Consider the following 19,172-nt stretch of genomic DNA (forward strand, 5'->3'; position numbering starts at 1 on the left):
GCACCTCCCATGTGTCTGGAACCATTCTCTCTCATTTCATCCTCACTACAGCCCTCCAAGATGGGACCATGATCCTCCCCATTTTATAGAGAAGAAACCCAGGGTGCACTGAGGGGAGACTGCGTCCTAGGGTCAAACAACCATTGAAAGGGACCAGGTGAGAACTCAAGACCTCCAAAGTCACATTGTTTAGAGAGCCCTCAACCCACCACACTGCCAAGATCAACAAAGCACTCCTGGCCAAGAGGTTGTCCCAGCATAAGTGGAGATCTTAAGGCCAGCACAGAAGGCAGGAGGGCACAACTGGCTTTCTTATTCCTGATGCTCAGGGAGGTGTCCAAGTCCCTGGATACTATCCACAGGTAGTCTGATGTGGCCCAAACATAGCTCAGATGTGGCCCAGATTGGCTCAGAAGTGCCTGAACACGACCCAGATGTGCCTTGGGTCCCAAGCCCTCCAGGGGCACAGTGACTCCAGAATTGGGACAAAGATACATTCCAGACTGCAGAAGTCATAGGCAACTATGTATTTATTTATTGCAGAGAGGGACACATACAGAGTTGATTTTCACTGGAATCCAGCCTACCCTGGATGGCCACTGTTCAAGTCTTCACTGGAAGAGAGGAGAAGGGTCTGGGGTTCTACACGGAGGCCGGGGTGACCACAAGAGCATCCTGGAATTGGAGGAGAAAAGTCAAATGGGTTTTTTATCTCCTGCCTTGTGATTTATGCTGGTTTGTCCTCCTAAAGGTGGCCACTGGTATTGGGGGTCATGACCATGAACTCACTCATACAGAATTCCTGGAAGGGTCAGAGGAATAGGGTCTGTGTGTGAAAAGTGATACCACACAGGGGTCTGGAGCACAGGTAAAGTATCTGCACAGAGTGTGGGATCGTATAGGGTTGTTGCCCCCAATCCCAGCTGATCACCAAAACTCTCCCAAAGTTTCATCAAGTGGAGATTCCTGGTTGTATCCACTGGGCCTTAGGCAGCTACATTTTTAACAAGGCTCTGCCTTTTTTCTTTTTTTTAAACTAAGTGTGATATGAAGAACTTAATCCACTAGATTTCCCCCAACATTTTATTATGATTATTTTCAAACATACAGTAAAGTTGAAAGAATTTTATAGTGAGCACTTATATACTCATCACCTAGATTCTACTATTAACTTTTTAAAACCATACTTGCTTTATCTCATATCTAACTACTCATTCATTTGTTCAACTAGATTTTAAAACATATTGTAAAGCTATAAAAAGGAAATAAATGTGCTGCTTAGTCCAAAACAAATGAATAGATCAAAATAGGAAATTTGGAAACAGTTCTAAAGAATCAAATACTTTTCCAACCTGAACTGTGAATGATGCAATGTAAGTTGATTAAAAGGAAAAAAAAAATAAAGGAGGACAGTTGCCAAATGCCCCCTAATAAGATATGTGAAATAAACCAAGTTTCAGCCATACAGTTGTATGGACACCAGTTGTCCATCCAACATGAATCAAGTGCAAGTATATGTCTTAGGTTAATAAATTCCTTATGTTTGAACCAGGTTATTGTAGTGTAGTCCATTAGTGCATGACCTTTATATTCAGACATCTGCTGAGCTTTATGGGTGAGGAAGCTGGGCTCAGAGAGGCCAGAGGACCTGCTTGTGGTCCCATGGCTAGAGAGAGGCAGAGCTGGGATCTGAATGGGTCCTCTGAGTCTACACTCTCAGCCTCTTGGTACCATCCACAGTACTGTTCTTATTATTCTCCATCACAGACAGCTGAAGGGTGGACACAGTTTTTGAGGTGGGCAGCTGATAATAAGTGTCAACCTGCTTTTGAAGCTAGTTAACAAAGCCTCCTGCTCTTCCTCCAAAGTTGACTCTAAATAAGGGTGGGGCACTTTCGAGACTTCTTTACTCTGAAGATTTTTCTGGAACTGAACAGCTCAGGAATTCAGTGGTACCATCCACAACTTTGGACAAATCAGGACTAATAAGAGTTACAGGTTTTGTCTGAAATGCCTCCCTGCTCTTTGGTTTGGCACCTTGGCCATAGAAGGGTGTACAGTTACCTGTGGATTTTCTTAATTGTTAATAATTCTGCTTTCAATGTTTCTCCCTCTCTAGGGTGGACTAGAAACTCCAAGAAGGCAGAGGTTTCTGTCTGTTTTGTTCACAGTTGTGATCAGTACCTGGCACATAATAAATGCTTAGTAAATTCCTGCTGGTCAGCTGACTGAGATGGAACAACCTCACTGTCATTTGTTCATGTGGATATTAGGGCCCAAATCAGGAGGTTATCTGGGCAGGTGCTGAGTGCAAATCTCGACTTTGCCACCTACTGGGTGTGTGACCTTGGAAATGGACTTGTCATCTCTCAGTCTCAGTTTCCCCATCTGTAACATTGGGATTACAATAGGATGTACCTCATGGGTGGTAGTGAAAACTGAGCAAGATGCTTCCTATACCCCAGTGCCTATCACAAAATGATTATGGGATGTTAAATATTATTAATGATAATATTTGGGAGTGTGTGTTACACATGCTGCTACAACTCCTCTCCCCAGCAGCTGCCAAGGAGAGTCATATGCTCAATAAGCATGTGTTGAGCATCTACTGTGCCAGGCCTTACTGAATGAGTGAAGGACAAATGAATGACAGGTAGGGCGGAATAAGCTGGAGGAGTATTGATCCCAGGCAAGGACCGTTGTATTCTTCCACTTACAGATGAGGAAGTAAGGCCCTGAGAGAAGAAGAGACTTGCCCAAGGTCCCCCATAGGTGACCAGAGGGACCAAGGTTGGAGCCCGACCTCCCAGTCCAGGGCTTTCCCAGTGACTGTGCCCTCCCCTGGGGAAGGAAGTTAACCCCACTCACCTTGGTCAGAGACAATGAAGCTGCCTTGAATCCCAAGGACTTCACTATGGGCACTGAGACCCCAGATCTTAATTTGCCTGAAATAACAAATATGGTCAGAGACTGGTGGGCCTGGGGCGAGACCGGAAAGCTGTGGGCAAGTTCACAGTTCACAGAGGGGGACTCAGGACCTGGCACGCGCAATTCACACTGTCCCTTTTGCCTCTGCTCATCTGTTCCCCTGCCCAGCATCCACTCAGCCTCATCTCCTTAACCTTTGCCTCTAGCACCGGCTTGTGGCTGCTCCAAAGGGCTCCCTTCGCATCCTCTCACACTCCTGCTTAAGAACCATCAGGACCTCCCATCACCCACAGCAGAAGTGTGGAAATTTAGATTTCTCATTCTAATAAGATAAATGAAAAAGATGGGTTGGCATAGGTTACCAATTTTCCCCAGCCCCATGACCTGAGCCTTAAATTAGAATAATTCCACCTTTTCTCTTGGCTTCCTCCACTACTAACACAAATAACATTTTTAACAATAGCAATGACTGAGAAATGTTGAGCACCAACAGTGCTAGACATACCTCCCTGCACCCCCACCGCACCTTACACACCGCATCTCTTTTATGTTTCTGAGGAAGGTACTCTTACTTCTCCATTTTACACGCAGAAAAACAGGCTCAGAATAGTAAGGCAGCTTATCAGAATAAACAGGCAGCCAGCAAGAGGGGGAATCAAGGCTTGAATCGAGTCTGCCTGAGGCACATTAATAGTGCTCTCATTGTTTACACCTCTGTCTCCTGTTGTCATCCCTATGAGGCTGGGACATTGCCTGGGTCATCTTTGCATGCCTAGGCTCTGGAACCAGGAAAGGAAGTTGGAGATGGGAGAGCTCATTTTCAGCTGTGTCACTGGGAAGGCTTCCTGAGGTGGAATGTGAACTAGGGTGGCAAATGAATAAAAGGGGCCCCAAATGAAGACTCAGGTAGGGGAAGTATTGTACCACCCCCAAAGCCCTGGGAAGTGGGGAGATGAATCACAAAGAGACGCACCATTCTCATTTGGCAGCAGAACAGAGTCAAGGATCTCAGTAGTGATGTCTTTCAGAAGTTCAGGCTGTGAGAGAGAAGGGACACTGTTACCCTGGCTGAGAATCCCAAGTCCTCACAGCTGTTCCTTTCCTCAGCCCCATGGTGAGGGCAGCCAGTGGAGAGACCAGAATCCCGTCTCCTGCCAGTCAAAGCTGCAAGAGCTCCTGGGGGTGACACAAACCCAGCTGGCCCTGGGAGCCAGCAGGTGAAAGGGTTGGGGTACATCAGAACGATGTACCCCCGCCCCCCACTCTCAAGGGCTCCAGCAGAATGTGCCCGAGGAAATTTAGCCCTGTGCTTCCTGAGGTTAGGCTTCTCAAGGGAAGCTAGAAGTCCTGATTTTTGTGAGGAAATCTCCCCATTTAAAAATCTTAGTAAAAAAAATTTAAAAAACCGAATGAAAACATAAGGACTAAGAAGAAAAAAAGAAAGAAAAGAAAAGAAAGTAAGAAAACAAAAATCCAGTGAACCCCTAGAACCGACACCAGGTCAGGAGACAGGACTCAGACAATTTCAGATCTCTGATTTGGTCTGACTCCGATGCAGAAACTGAGGACCAGAGGGAAGGGGCTGTGCAGGGTCACTGAGATGAGTTTATGACATTAAACTATAAAAAGGAAATAAATATGCTGCTTAGCCAACAAATGAATGCAACCAAATAGGCAATTTGGAAACAGTTCCAAATAATGAAATATTTTTCTAACCCAAACTGCAAAGAGATTTGTTTTCTAATTTTGGGTCAAAACTTCACAGAAGGAAAGTGAGTGTGTAGCATTGTGTCTGTATGTAGTCAGCATACAGTAGGTACTCAGTAAATGCCTGAACCAGGAGGTTGGACTTTGCGGTTGATAATATTGGCACTCAGGGACTGCCCATGGGGACCTTGTTGAAAGCACATTCTGGGCAATATCTCCCTTTGAAATGGACCACCCGGGGCTATTCTCTGTCCCCAGGGACAATCTGTTACTACTCACGTTGAACAGGCCGATGTATGAGTTCATCAGGTGGATCCGATCAGGGCTGCAACAGAAAATGCCCATGAGAATGATCCCTCCGGGAGCTTACATTATAATTGGGGGTGGGTGGGGAGACAGAAAACAGTTGCCTAGAGAACAGAAAAATCGTCCTCAGGAGTGAGGGCCACGGTGAACTGGGGAGCTCGGTCTCCTCCTGAATGGGGTACCTGATTCCCAGCTCAACTCGTTGCTGCCATGTAGGAACGCAGGCTCACGACAGCCAGGAATTCTGATTTTTATATATTGGTGACGCATTTATATTAAAATAAAAACAACTCTAACCCTATATGGGCTGATCAGAACACATCCATGGGCTTGATTTGTCCTGGGAGACTCCAGTTGGTAGCCCCTGAACTCCCTCTGAGGCAGCAGTAGGGTGGGCTTGGGGTGGGGAAGAGGTGGGGGTACAGAAGGCAGCTGGAGCCCTGTGCTTCTGGGCGGGGCTCCATGACTGTCATTGCCTCTGTGTTGGAGGGGTCCAGAGTGGGCCTCCCAAGGCTGAGGTTTTGATGCTGGGCAGGCTGTTCCTGCAGCCAGGGTCAGCCTGCCCCATGGCTGCTGCAAGGCCACTTCCCTTTCCTTCTCTCTCTCTCACACTCAGTCCTTGACAGCGCAAGTCCGGGTAAAGCAGCCTTTCTGCCCATCCTGGAGTAGCTATCACTGTATCTCACACCCCGGAGACTCAAAACACTGTTTAAAGAAACCCAGTGATCAACAGGTGGGACTCATTTTCACCACCAGACTCTTCGTAATGATATACATGTTTACCTGACTTCATTTAAGCTCAGCAAAAGTCGGTCACCTTCGGTATGAAACTGAGCATCTGAGCTGGCTTCCTGCAACAAGAGAAGGCCAGGCCCCATTTCTTTTAGAGGATAAATCAAGGGTGGGGTGTGGGGTTATGCAAGGAGGCTTCGGGGTCAAGCTGACATGAATCTCAGCCACTGGCTCTGTGACCTTGGGAAATGGTTTGGCCTCTCTGGGTCTCACTTTTCTCCTCTATTAAATGGGATAGTACCTGTACCCACCCCCCACTAAACAAATAACCACGTAGGACTGTTGCGGGGAATGATGATGATGATGATGATGATGGCGACAGCCAACATGCATGGAGCCTCATTGTGTGTCTGGTGGTTTTAAGTTTATATAATTATCTCCTTTGATCCCCACAACCCTATGAAGTGGCCACCCATTCTAGAGCTGAGGAGAGTGAGGGGCAAAGATGATCAGTAACCCCCTGATAATGTTAACTATTATCATTATCAGAAAGACCAGACACAAAGTCATTTCTCAAATATAAGCACCAAAGATATACATCAGCTTGACCTGTGGGCTGGGGTGAGCCAGGCTCCAGTTCCAGGTGAGCTGCTCCCAGAGAATAAACATGTTTTGCAGGCCTGGGCTTTATGGCCTTTTGAAAAGTGCCTGCCATTGGCTGTGGTCACTAGGCAGCCCATTCCCACTGCTGGTCAGGGATCAGAATATCCTTTAACACAGGAAGCTAGGGTGCTGTCCCTCCTCTAGCTCTGGTGGATGGCACCTCTGAAATTGTGTGTGGAGAGCTGGCTCAGCTCCCTGTAGCCTCCTACTAACAATGAGGTACTGTCCAGACTCCTTGGGTAAGCACGATTCCAGCACTCAACCGTGAATCCTGCATTGTCTCTCTCTCCTCTCTTTGCCTCTGCAGTCGGTGCAGTTGGTGCCCACTCAGGTCCCCTTTCTAGGGCAGGGCATCCATCCCTCCACTGCTGAGTGCTGCAGCTAATGGTCCACAGCTGCCCCTCCTCTGGAGAAATGTTTGTGCTTGAACAGAGCTGCCTTGCTGGAAGGTTATGTCCCTCCTACCCCTGTGGACCATTGGTGGCCGGTGAATGACTGAAAAAGGGGAGCAAAAGGCCTGACCAACTAATAAAGTCACAGGGCCAGAGTTGGGCCCCCAAAGCTCCTGATCCTTAAATTTAGAGCTTCCTATACTCCAACCCTGCTGGGTGACAAGAGTGGTGGAAACGTTTAGCAAAGCAAGGGTGGTGAATGGGAACAGTGAAGGTTCCCCAGATTGCTGCCAACATCACAGGCAACTGAACTCACAATGCCCAGAGTGAAGAAGGGGCGGCGGACTTCATTGGTGGCAAATACTTCCAGTATGATGAGTTGGGCCATCTTGGCATTACCCTGGTCCAGAAGGATCTCTGGGGACTCCTGGATTAGGATCTTCACGATCTGTGTGTGCCCCAGCTGATCCGCAGCCTGGAAGGATATCAGACTTGTATGTGGCCTCCCAAGTACTTCACCTTAGCCCATATGCCCCATGTGGCCTCAGCCAGGCCCAACTTCCTGGCCTCCCTGCTTCCTCTCTGTGCTCCAGCCATACTGTCCTCACAAATCCTGTAATGGATTGTTGCTTTCTCCATCTCACAGCCTTTGGTTTTGCTTCTCCCTCTGCCTGGAATATCCTTTCCTCCAGGGAAGCCCTCCCTAGTTTCCCAGACTCTATCTGGTGCCCCAGTAATGCTCTCATAACCCTTGGAATCTGTCCTTTGTAGCTGAAATATTATCTGAGTAATTATTTGATTCAGGTCAACCTGCCCTGTTAGACTGGAATCTTCTTGAGGACAAGGACTCAGTCTGTGAAAGTCGTCAGTCCTGGAAGGAAGGAGAGTGATCCCACACATTTTTTTATTCCCCAGAGGCCCATAGACAGCCCAGAGCAAACAGCCATCAAGCTACAGATGGCCAATGGACCAACCTTTTCACTGATCACCCTGATGTTGGACTTCAGCCGGAGGGCCAGCTCGGGAAGCTGAAAATGAGAAGAAGCCAGAGCAGGTCAGCTTGAGGGGAACGGGGAAGCACACCTGCAGTAGCCCCACTGAACCCTGGAAAAGCTGGGTGGGCCTGGTGGTCCAGGCTCCATGTTTGCCACTGGTGGAAAACAGCCCTATGTCAGCTGCTGTGGAACATGGGGTCCTCCTTGGCCTGGACTTTTACTGTGGGTTGGTGTTGGTTGTGGGTTTGTGGGCAGCTCACTGCTCCCAGAGGAGACCAGGAAGTGACCCAATTCTAACTATAGTCATGAATGTGGTTGCTGGTGACCACTCCTTTTCTCTCATCGTCTCAGCCCCTCATTCTGAGTTCTAATCCTAAAGAGCTTTGTTATCTGTAGCTTGTCAGTTGACTTCAAGTCCTGATACCCTCTCATAACTTTGGGCCAAAGCTTTCCCTCTGTGGGCCTCAGTTTCCCAATCAGTCACTTTGGAGGAGGTGGCATACCTTGGTTGCCTGCTCTGCTGTGTTGATAAGGATTCCAAGGCTGTTTCAGCATCTAGCTCAATAGGAAGGAGGGCCCTGATTGATTAGTAATGTCTGTTATGGGCTCCATAGTGGACAGCAGAGCAGCAGCACAGTATTTAAGATGCCCTTTGGTTTAGCAGGACTATTATTTGGTAGAAGAAGCAGGTTTATAAGGTTCCAGAGGGCAGAGCTAGGACCAGGGCCGGATATTATAGAGAAAGTTTCAGCTTTACAGCTGTATGTCAGAGGCAGAGACTATTGGGGGGTGGGACAGGGAGGGAGCTCTCCATTACTAGAGGGATTCAAACTGAGCTTGACAGGGGATTCAGGCCCAGGGGCTTAGGGCTCCTTGCACCCCCTTTGATTTAGGAAATTCCCTTAATGCAGATGTGGCTTCATCCTTTGTCCCATACTGAGGCTTACCACATAGTCCAACAGGACCATGATTTCTTCTGGAGGGATCAGGGCAGCCATTGCAGCATTCACCACATCCTGCCTTATGGTGAGGCTGAAAGGGGCAATGTCCAGGGCGGGCATTGTCAGGGAAACTGCAGACTCATTGAACCACTTTTCCACATTTTCCTGTGAGTCCAACAGCTTGGCCTAAGGAGAGACAGAGCAGAGAGTTGGCTCGGAACTTTAACTCTGCAGCATACCCAATAACAACCAAGGGGGACGCACCACCACTCAGTCTGTTTCCCCTTTTGCACTTGCTGCCAGGAAGCTTAGCCTGGAATTCAGTGCCTTGCTGTAGGTGATGAGTTGTCTCAGGTGCCTAGCAACATGTACTCCACCTGCACCCCTGAGATAATCTTGGATATTTTTTAAACCTTAAATGTCTTATTTGGCATTTAGATTTCAACTTTTCAGATACCTCACAAACCCTTTGGATGATGGGGAAATTTAGAACTGCAGCAAAATTGTTAGAAATGTTTAATGCTGCAGTTTTCCAAGGGATCCATGAAAACTGGTCTGGGATTCAATCTCCTCAGGCTGGCCTGATCCCTCAGGGAGTCCAGCCTCAGGGTGTAGAGCTCCATTTACCGGGGTGCTTCCTGCCTGCCAGTCTTCAGTCTCATTCCATTCTCTCATTGGTGACTATGACTATCTACATTTTATAGATGAGGAGACTGAGGCTTAGAGAGGCGAAGAAACTTGCCCAAAGTCACACGGCCAGGGACTGGTGGAACTGGGAGAGAAACTTAGGTCTGTGTGATTCTCAGTGATGTGTTTTGATCCTGGGCCCTTGTGTCAAGGTAACCAGATAGTTGGGGATTGGCAGAAGCTTGCCTGGGAGAAAAGCCAAAAGCCCCAAGGCAAATACTCTGGCCCGTGACTGGAGAAATCAGGGTCAGAGGACAGATCATCAAGGTCGATGTTCTGCGTTTGGCCCTTAGATTGTACCTGCTGTTTTTTCTACATCAGAATGGCTTCCATCGGACATGTTCAGCCTGTTGAGATTTTTCTAAATCATCCTGTGCCCTAACTGTGATCAGCGTTTTCTTCTCTGAAAGACATCCATGGTATCTGACCCTCAGTGGTCAGAGAAGGGCAATGATGTCCCCACTTTACTCTCAAGGTTCCATGACACTCACCCCCAGGTTGAACTGGATGACATTACCCTTGATGGCAGGAGACAGAAAGTCAAAGTTCAGGTGGTCATGGCCGATGGGAACAGGCACTGCTCAGGGACAAGAAGAAAGTTGTGTGAGGGCGAAGGGCAGCATTGGATGGGGTTGTTTCGGGGCTGCTTTTGAATGGAGCTGCATCATCGCATGGGGTGGGGTATGCAGAGGGGAGCAGGAGTGATGATACTGATAATGACAATGATGAAAATGATAATCACTGAGATATACTGAACATATACTGAGTGCTGAACTGTGTGAAACCTACTGTGAGGATTAGCTCATTGAATCCTCACAACCTTAGGAGGTAGGTCCTGTTATTACCTCCATTTTACAGATAGGAAAACCGAGACTCAGAAAAGTGAAATGACCTGCTCACACTGTGAAATTTGAACCCCATGGTTCTATGCCAGCAACCTGGTTTGGAACAAAACTGACCTGTTGCTTATAACTCTCCACCTCCCCACAAGACTGATCTGTACCCAGGCAGGTGTGGATCTGGCCACTGGATCCCACGTGCTCGCCTTGGGATTCCCCACTTGGCCATGATGGGCTGGTGGCGTCTCAGCTGCCCTAGCTGTTGGGCACAGATGGGGGATGGTAGCACAGGAGGAGGTGCAAGGGGTGGGTGGGGAGCAGGTCTTGAACCTTCTACACTCACTAACCTTCTCCTCCATCCTCTGACTCCTGCCCTGCCCCTGGGGAGTAGAGGACCCAGATAGACTTCCATTCTAGCCACAGTAGCCTTAGGTAGTCTCTTTACGCCTCGACCTCAGTTTACTCACAGGACTATTGCCTAGTAAAGTTGGCTTGAATCTGCATTACACCATACTTGAAATTTGAAGAACTGGGTTTAAGCCTTCCCCTATCATGAACTTCCTCTATGAACTTGGATAAATGATTTAACTTCTCTGAGCCTCAGTTTTCTTATCTGTGATGAGGGGTAATGATCACTACTTAATGGTGTTGCCCAGGCAGTCAGCCAGACAGTGTATAAAACACCCAGCCCAGTATTTGTTCTATGGGTTTAGTGCTACTGATTCCATTCTCTTCTTCCCATTTCCCTCTGGTGGCCTCTTTGAATGAGCTGCTTCAGTTCCCAAAACAGTAAGCAGTAGAATTTTCTTCTTCCTGCCAATCCCCACTCTGAGGTGTCTGAGCACAGCAGAAACTTGAGTGGGGATGGAAGCCTGTAACCTTCCTTTTCTGCTACTCTCAGGGAGGGCATCTGGTTTCTTCCCTTGTTCCCGCTTCCCTAAGCCCAGAGTGGTTGCTGTACCATCCATCCATCCATCCATTCAGCACATGTCTGAAAACACTTCTCTATGCTGCCAGAGCACCTGCTTTGTGCTTGGAACTTTCCTGTAAACTTTTAATCCTCACTAACAATCCTGTGAGGCAGGGATGCATAAGTCTCATTCTATAGTTGAGGAAGCTGAGGATAAAGAGATGGACTTGGCTTCCCATAGTCATGGAACGAATCAATGGTAGAGCTGGGATTTGAACTCAGGTTTATTGGGGGCACCTGCTGGGTCATGTGGAAACTTGTCCTTAGTAGGTACTAGTTAAGTCAGAGTTGTGAATTCCTATCTGCTCATCCCAGGCAGGGATCAACTGATGCTCTTCCCACCTGCTGCTCAGCCCTGGCTGGGGAGGCACCCCCTGGGCAGAGCCAGGGCCTGAAGGCCGGCTCATTAGTAAAGGACAAAGGTGGGAGAGAGCAGTGCACTTACTGCTCACCAGGCGCAGGAGGTCCTCATGCATGTCCTCAAAGGCCTCCTCGATCACGGGACACAGCTGTGATAGCACAAATACAGGAGCTCCATAAGCAAGAGGGTCCCATAGTGGCCCATATCTGGCCCACATGGCCCGAGTCCCACGGCTGTGCTCATGGCCAGCCAGGTTTTTGTCTATGGGGGTGAGGACTCTGGTGCATCCACTCTCCCAGCCAACCCAGCTGCTCAGAGTCCTCCCCGCTTCTGCAGTCCCTGGTGAACCTGGGCTCTTTTGCAATGGTTTGCTCCTTGCCTTATGCCCAAGGTGCACCTGGTCCACCAGGTGCTGTCCCTATCAGACTTGTTCCTGAGAGCCTGTTTTTCATGAATTTTCATTACTGAGTTTCTTCTTCATGTCAGACTCTAGAACAGAGGCCAGCAAGACCAACCAAACTAGACTTGTGAACAATCTCTGTCCTTTGTGGGTTTCTGGCTCCTCCCAAATCACCAGAAGTTCTCATCAGAGAGCAATTTTGTCCCCTAGGAGACGTTTGGAAATTTCTGGAGACATTTTTAGTAGTCATGACTTAGGAAGTAATTGTCATCTAGTGGATAGAGGTCAGGGATGCTACTAAACATCCCGCAGTGTACAGGACAGCGCCCCGCAAGAAAAGCCAAATTTGACAAAATTTCCCACACTGGGACTCCTTTTAGAAGGCTCTCTGGAATGGTTTAGCAAAGTATTAACTATGATACAGCTATAATAATTATGTACAATAATAATGTACAATGGCATAGGAAATATATATCACTTAAATAATATAAAATAGTATTGACACTGAGTGCAGCCACATAAACATATGAGTGCATGTGGATGGAAATTGGAAGGCAATATGCAAAAGGAAAAACAGCTGTTAAGTTAAGGTAGAGGGATTATGAGTATTTCCCCCCTAAAGTTGTTTCATTATTAGATCGTCTTTTCATTTTAAAAATGTTTTATTGTAAAAAAAAATTAATTATATGACAAGGTATTTTGAACCCCAGGAGGCTCACTGTTGTAAACATATCTTGGAATTCATAGTGGAAATCAATGGTCAAAGTGGGTGAATCAACTTAGAGAGTTTTAACTTACCCGTGGCATATAAGGGACATATAACATGAGACTGACTCGTGTTTACCAACTCAGAAAAATAAACCCAACAGGATCTGGTGGGTGACAGACCTCTAAGGACCACAGGTTGGTTTGAAACACTAGTATATTAGAGCCAGCTCGTACTGGTTTGTGAGGGTAAGTTGTTAAATTTTCAAGAATTTCTGAGACAGTGCCAAATTCAGACATTATTAAAAGTTAAAGTATATACACTTACAACTAAGTAAATTATACTAAAAGCAAAGTTAACTAAAACTCATAACTTCCTAGTTATTTTGTTATATCTTACTATTATCTCTTACTCTTGGGGTCATTTATGTCTATTGTATCCCTGTGATGGAAATATCGTGCAATGATGTGCTACTGCACATTTCTTCCCAACTCTGCTCAGTGACATTACATTAGTAGCTTGAAATTGGCCTTGGAGGGAGTGTTTACACCAGACAAATCAGCAAATGCTACAAATTTGGTCTCCCTCCCCTTGACTGCTCCAGAGTCAATTGTTAACAATTTATCAGCACATCACTGTTCAAGGTCATGTGGATGACTTTTGGCAGTTCCAGTACCATGACCTCAATGATCCACTGCTGAAAGAATAATCCAGACCCAGAGTTTCCCGCTCGAGGAGACCCAGGTCCCCCAGCACCAGCTTGCAGTTCCACTCCAGTCCCACAGGGGGAGCAATATTTACAGCCCAGCGAGATCCTGATTCCACTCACCTGGCTTTTCACCAGTTTAGGCAGGGCTGGCATCAGGAGTTTCAGGACATTGTTGGCTAAGGGGTTGACCAGGAAGGAGAGCCTTCCAGAGAGGAGAAAAGGGGAGAGATTAGGAAAGGTCAGAGATGATCGCTCCTCCTTTGTTTTACAGAAGGGGAGACTGAATCCAGGAGAGAAAGGAACTTGCCCAAGTTTACATGGCGGCCAGTTAGAGACAGGGCTGGGAGTAGACCCTGATGTAGATGGTGGCAGAGAGTTCTCAGGGAGCAGGGGCTGGGGATTGTCATAGAAATTTGTGCTGGACACTGGTATGATAGCAGATGGCATCCCCACCCCCTCCATACTCCCACTAAGAGGAAGGGGAGGGCCACGTTTTTGAGCCCCTGCTGTGCGCCACACACTCAGCTGAGTGCTTACTTACAGCTGTGGCCTGAGCTAATCCTTTCACTGCAGCTTGGAAGGTGAGGCACAGGGACGCAACTTGCCCAGCATCAACCAGATAGTAAATGAGGAGGTGCATTTGCCTGACTCTAGAGCATGTTTTACCCCTGGCTCCACCCTAGCCGGCCTGGGCTGGTTTGAGGGGCCTTAGGAAGGTGGCTCCTCTCCACCTTTAAAAGTTTGCTCCACTGCCTGGCATGATGCCTGAAATCCCGCCATTGTGACCTCCACCCTGGATGTCTTAAAGTTTCTTTGGCATCACAGATGCCCTGAAAGGAGCCTGAGATCAAGAGTCAGGAGGGTCAGCCCCTTTCTTTCTCTGGGTGTCAGTGTTCTCCATCTGGAAAATGGGGCAAGACCGCCACCTGGCTTTCCTCCCGGGCATGGCAGGAGCCCAGTGGGAGGTGGCCACACTCACTTCTGCAGCAGGCTGATGCGCAAACTCCCGTGGCTGTTAGAGCAACTGCTGAGGACAAGGTGAGGCTTCTTTCTGTTGCTGGTCTCCACTCGGATGGTGGCTTGGGCCTCTGTCTCCATGTGTATCTCCACAATGGTCTTCACCAGGGGCCTGAGCGTGACGGTGCCCGACACCGTAAGCATCATCTGAGCTCCAGGCTGGAGCAAGCCCGCTGTCCCTCTCTGTCTTCTGGCTCTCTCACCTCCCTTCTCAGGCTCCTTTGCTGGGTTCTCCTCATATCCCCATTTTTACTTTTTACCTTAGCCCTGTCCCAGATGCTGTATTTTGATTTCTCTCCTGGTTTAAATCCTCTGTATATGCCAACAGCTTTCAAATTTATACACAACTCCTTATTCAGGTGTCTTACAGGTGTCTCAGCTTCAGCATGTACAAAATTGAACTGTGGATCCTTCCCAAACCTGCTCCTCTCACGATCTTCCCTATCTCGGTTGCTGGCCACTCCATCCTGCCAGTTGCACAGGCAAAAACCTTGGAGTCAGCCTACCTCCTCAATCTCTCTCCCTCTCTTTCCCTACATTCATTGATCAGGAAATCCTGTTGTCTCTACCTACCTCCAAAGCATATCCAGAATCTTGCTACCTTCCTGCTCCCACAAACTATGGTCCTGGCTATCATTGTCCCCTTCTGAATTATTTTAGTAGTTCCTGGGTAGCAACCAGGGGGATTCTTTTGAAAATGTTAAACATGCCATGTTTCTCCTCTGCTCTGGACTCTCCATGGCTCCTTTCTCACTCAGTAAAAGCCAAGTCCTCACCTTGGCCCACAAGGCCCTGTATTATCGGGCCTTGGCTGCCTGCTGGCCTCACCCCCCATGATTCTCACCCCCCCCATCCTGGTCTTTGTCATTCTTTGAACAAAGCCAGTGTACTCTCGCCTCAGAGCCTTTGCACTTGCTCTTTCCTCTGCTTAAAACTGTTTTCCAGATACCTGCATAAAGGAAAATGGGGAATGCGTGGATGAATCTGTCAGGCCTGCTGTACCCGACCGAGGGGATACTCACGTGTTGAATCCAGCCACCATGTCCAGTGGGATCTTGACCATTAGCTCCTTGTTGTCAGCAGAGGGCTGCACCTGCACCTGGAGGATGTTGGCTGAGGTGACTTTCAGCCTGGGTGGGATGCAGGAGAGATGAGATTCATCTGAGAGTTGGCCACAAACTTGTTCTCTTCCATCGTTCCTGTCTCCCTTGTTGCCCAGGCAGTAGCTGGACCCAAGCCCTGTCCACTGACTTTTCCCCTGACTTTTCCCCGGCGTGGTCTTGCCACGTCCCTCCCTCCCCAATCCCTGCTTCTGCTCACAACACTCTCATGCCCCCTCCCCCTTATTACTTAAGACATGAATCCCAGTTCCTTGGCCCAACTTCTAAGTGACCCTCTGTGACCTGGCCCCCACTGACCTCCCTATCCTCACCTTGGGGTTTGAACAACAGCCATTCTAACTGTCACCCCACTATACTTTTGCCCAGACTGATCCCTCTGCCTGGAATACCATTTTCTTCTTGTCTCCTGGTGAGCATGGAGTCAATGACTCACCTGTCACTGAGACTTAGAAGTGTCCCCTTATCCCTTCACCATCTCACTCCAGGTGACCTCCCTCTGGAGTCACCCTATTAGAGCTCCTGTGTGACTCCTTCATGGCTATTAACTCCTCTAGGAGCTTCTGAGGAAGAGACTTTCCCCACTCTTTGTGGTCAGGCAACAGAGTTGATAGGAATTGATGCTTGTTGACTGACAAATTGAGTGCGCAAAGTGTGTCCTAAGCAGAAGTGAGGGCAGGAAGCTCGCAGCCTGGTCCCACTCCAATTACCAGATAATGAGGTTCAGAACAGAGTTCACCAGGTTGCCTAGTATGGGGATGCCCCCGGCTGGCTTCTCCCGAATGGCGCTGAGCAGAGGCAGCTGCTGCAGGATGTTGAGAGCATCACGTTCCTTCAGCTCCTGAGTCAGCCCTGGAGATAGATTCTAGGGATTAGGATCCAGCAGGAGGGGCAAGAAAGATGCCTTGGTCGGCGCTCCATGCTGGGAGGGAGCCTTGCTCACGACTACTTGGACCTGGACGCAAGTCAACAGTATGGATGGTTCCATCCTGACCATCTGCACCACATAGATGTGGCCTTGTGGATGATGGATGAAGGACGTGGATGAAGATGGGTCATCTTCACATGAAGACTGAGGCTGGGGCATAGGTGGACCACTCACGCTCCTGAACAGTGCCAGCCTCTGCAGCCCTCCCATTAGTCAGCAGCACACACTTCCGGAGGCAAGAGGCGGGGGATTCATAAGGCCCTGTTTGGGGCTGTTTTGCTGCCAAAACCATACTTGCTTACAATTCTCTGGCATCCATATCCTATGGGCCTGTTATTCAAAGAGTATCAAGTGCTGAGCAGAGAAAGGAGGGGGCAAGGTCAGGGGTTTGTGAGCCAGGAGCCTGGGTTCTGGTCCCTGCTGGACTCTCCCTGGCAGCTAGAGCCCATTTGGCTTGTGTGCAGAGCAGGTCAGAGGTGCTGCAGAGTTGGTGCTTGGGAAGTAGCCCCCATCCAATGACTGATGGGAATTGATGTATAAACACCCCAGCTTCCTCAGCCCTCGGGCAGGATGACTGAGGTTTGTATGCCCCACTGTGTCCCAGGATCCCTGTGCACTATTGCTTCTGGGCAACAAAACCACCCTTTTGCCTGCTCTGTGATAATGGAGATGGGCCCTGTAAATAGTCCTCCTTTGCCAGCTGGTGCAACGTTAAGCCCTGTCAGTAGAGGCTCTGGAGGGCCACGGAGGAGGAGGGGGCTCCCTCGCTAGGTTCCTGTGGTCTCATTGTCCAGGGCAGCCCGTGAGTACTTGTGGGCACCCCAGCTCCCAGTCAGGAAGTTTCCCGGAGAATGTTTCCCAGGGAGTCAACAGCAACCCCCTTCCTTGGGGGCAGCTTCCCAGGGAATTCTATCAGCTCCCCGTAGGAAGGTCTCTGCCCGCGGGCTCAGCCTGCCAACTGTGGACCAGCTCTGACCCAGCAGATTGCCCCGCCATCCACTGGACTTCAACCACACTCCTCCCATGAAGTCTGGGGAGGATTCTCCCCCTCCAAGTTTGTTCTGTCCTTGGATTAGCCTCTCCCCGCTCCCCAGTCCTCTTCGGAGTTCTTTTTATTTTCTTTCTTAGCCAATTTCCCATGACTCCTATCCCCGGCTCACAATTCTTTATATAAACTCATGTGTTGGGCTCCCTGTGTGGCTTCTGCCTCCTGACTGGCCCTAACTAACACAGCTGAGCTCCAGTTCTCAGTGGTAGCTGGACTATCTTTGCCTGACTTGTATTCCACTCACTTGCTAGTGTTCTTTTTCTGACGTCTCCTCTAAAACCAACTGCTTGCAAACAACCCCTTAACTCAGATTCTGCTGCGGGGACACCCACACCATGGTTGCTCATCTCCACGCTCCTCCGGCTGACATTCCAGGTGCTTGCGATTCAGTGTGGGCCCAGGGCACCTCTGCCTGCCCCCACAGCACCTAGAACTCTCTGCGCCCTGTCCCTGCTTGGAGATCCCTCCTCTGCCTATAGAGTCTGTGTGGCCCTGCAGGACCTGGCCCCACCCCTGCCTATCCAGCCCCAGCCCAGGTTCACTGCGTGCAGAAGGCTGGTCTCTAAGTGCTTTGGATGGACTTCCAGAGCCGACTTATTATCATCCTCTCAGAGGACAACACTTTGGAGCAGTGGTTTCCATCCAGGGAGATTCTATCCCCTAAGAGACAGAATGTCTAGAGACATTTTTGGTTGTTTCAATTGGGCTGAGGATGGTGCTAAACACCCTAGATGCACAGGACAGGCCCCTATAATAAAGAGTTATTTGGCCCACAAAGTCAGAAGTGCTAGGGTTGAGAAACTTGACCATAGAGCTCATAAAGTCATTGTTACTTCCTGTCCTATTGGATAGTCCCAACAACCTGGTGAAGCAGGCGCTCTTGTTTGTTTCCAGGGGAGAAAACCGAGACTCAGGGAGTTTCCCAGGGCCACAGAGCTGGAGGGTGATAAAACTGTGTCTGGGACCCAGGCTGCCGGATTTCCAGCCAAGGGTCTTTGCTCTGGGGACTGACTGGTTGCACACGGACTCTGACTCTGAGGAGGTGCTCTGCTAATGGGGTATTAAGCAAGGGCAGTAGGAGCAGCAGCTTTATCACACTCAGTGCCACACCCACCTTCTGCAGGCGGCAGTAACTTGGAGCAGTGGGATTTTGGAATCCCGGAGTTTAGGGAGGGTGACTTAAAATCACGGACTCTTGGGATCATAGACACTCTCAACCTTTATGACTCACCCACTTGAGTCTCACCTACAACTGGGGTCCCAGCCATGCTTCACACACCCCTGGTGAGGGGGAGACCCCTCCCTTCTTTGGAGAGCTGCTTCACCTGCCCCGTTGCCCTATGGTGCTGAGGCTTGGGTGGCAAAGACTTACTTTCACTGATGATTTCTGGGCCGAGGATGAGAACTGCAGGAGGGCTGAGGGTGGCTCCGACCAAGGTGGCTGCCAGCAGACCACAGAGGAGGGTGAAGGCCCTTGAGCTGGTCATGTTCCTGGGGGTTGGGGAGCAACAGGTGGCAGGTGTCAGAACGTGGGATGAGCACAGAGGGCCCTATTAGCGAAGCAGAGAGGCAGGTCCACCATGCCTGGTGACTTCGGGTGAGGAGTCCAAGAGAGGCTGTTGAGTGAAGTGATTAAAAGAGTGGGCTCTGGAGTCTGATTGGTGGGGTCCATGTCCTGCCTCTGCTGCCAGGTGCCAGTTGTGTGGTCTAGACAATCAACCACTC

General features: G+C 49.1%; 1 protein-coding gene across 1 annotated transcript; it reads right to left on the reverse strand.

The window, feature by feature from the left end:
• Positions 1-609: 609 nt before the first annotated feature.
• On the reverse strand, positions 610-18,934 carry BPIFB1 (BPI fold containing family B member 1). The gene is made up of 15 exons (XM_054573435.1): positions 18,820-18,934; positions 16,182-16,323; positions 15,376-15,483; positions 14,316-14,465; positions 13,457-13,538; positions 11,606-11,669; positions 9,843-9,928; positions 8,671-8,850; positions 7,703-7,756; positions 7,045-7,203; positions 5,725-5,792; positions 4,915-4,960; positions 3,902-3,965; positions 2,869-2,945; positions 610-675 (listed from the first exon to the last, which is right to left on the reverse strand). The coding sequence occupies exons 1-15, from the start codon at positions 18,932-18,934 to the stop codon at positions 643-645; spliced, it is 1,428 nt and encodes a 475-aa protein (XP_054429410.1). The 3' UTR covers positions 610-642.
• Between the last annotated feature and the right edge of the window lie 238 nt (positions 18,935-19,172).

Source organism: Pteronotus mesoamericanus, unplaced genomic scaffold (assembly GCF_021234165.1).
Source record: "Pteronotus mesoamericanus isolate MK-2021 breed Mesoamerican mustached bat unplaced genomic scaffold, CSHL_Meso_final contig_25, whole genome shotgun sequence".
Classification (NCBI taxonomy): Eukaryota; Metazoa; Chordata; class Mammalia; order Chiroptera; family Mormoopidae; genus Pteronotus; species Pteronotus mesoamericanus.

Bases quoted from the DNA above. Each gene is read 5' to 3' on its own strand.
- BPIFB1 (XM_054573435.1), bottom strand. From the start codon at position 18,934: ATGACCAGCTCAAGGGCCTTCACCCTCCTCTGTGGTCTGCTGGCAGCC. The intron at 16,324-18,819 runs GTAAGTCTTTGC...ATCTATCTCCAG, and splicing joins CCCAGAAATCATCAGTGAAA to GGCTGACTCAGGAGCTGAAG. The intron at 5,793-7,044 runs GTGAGTTCAGTT...CTCTTGTTGCAG, and splicing joins CCTTCTTCACTCTGGGCATT to GAAGCCAGCTCAGATGCTCA.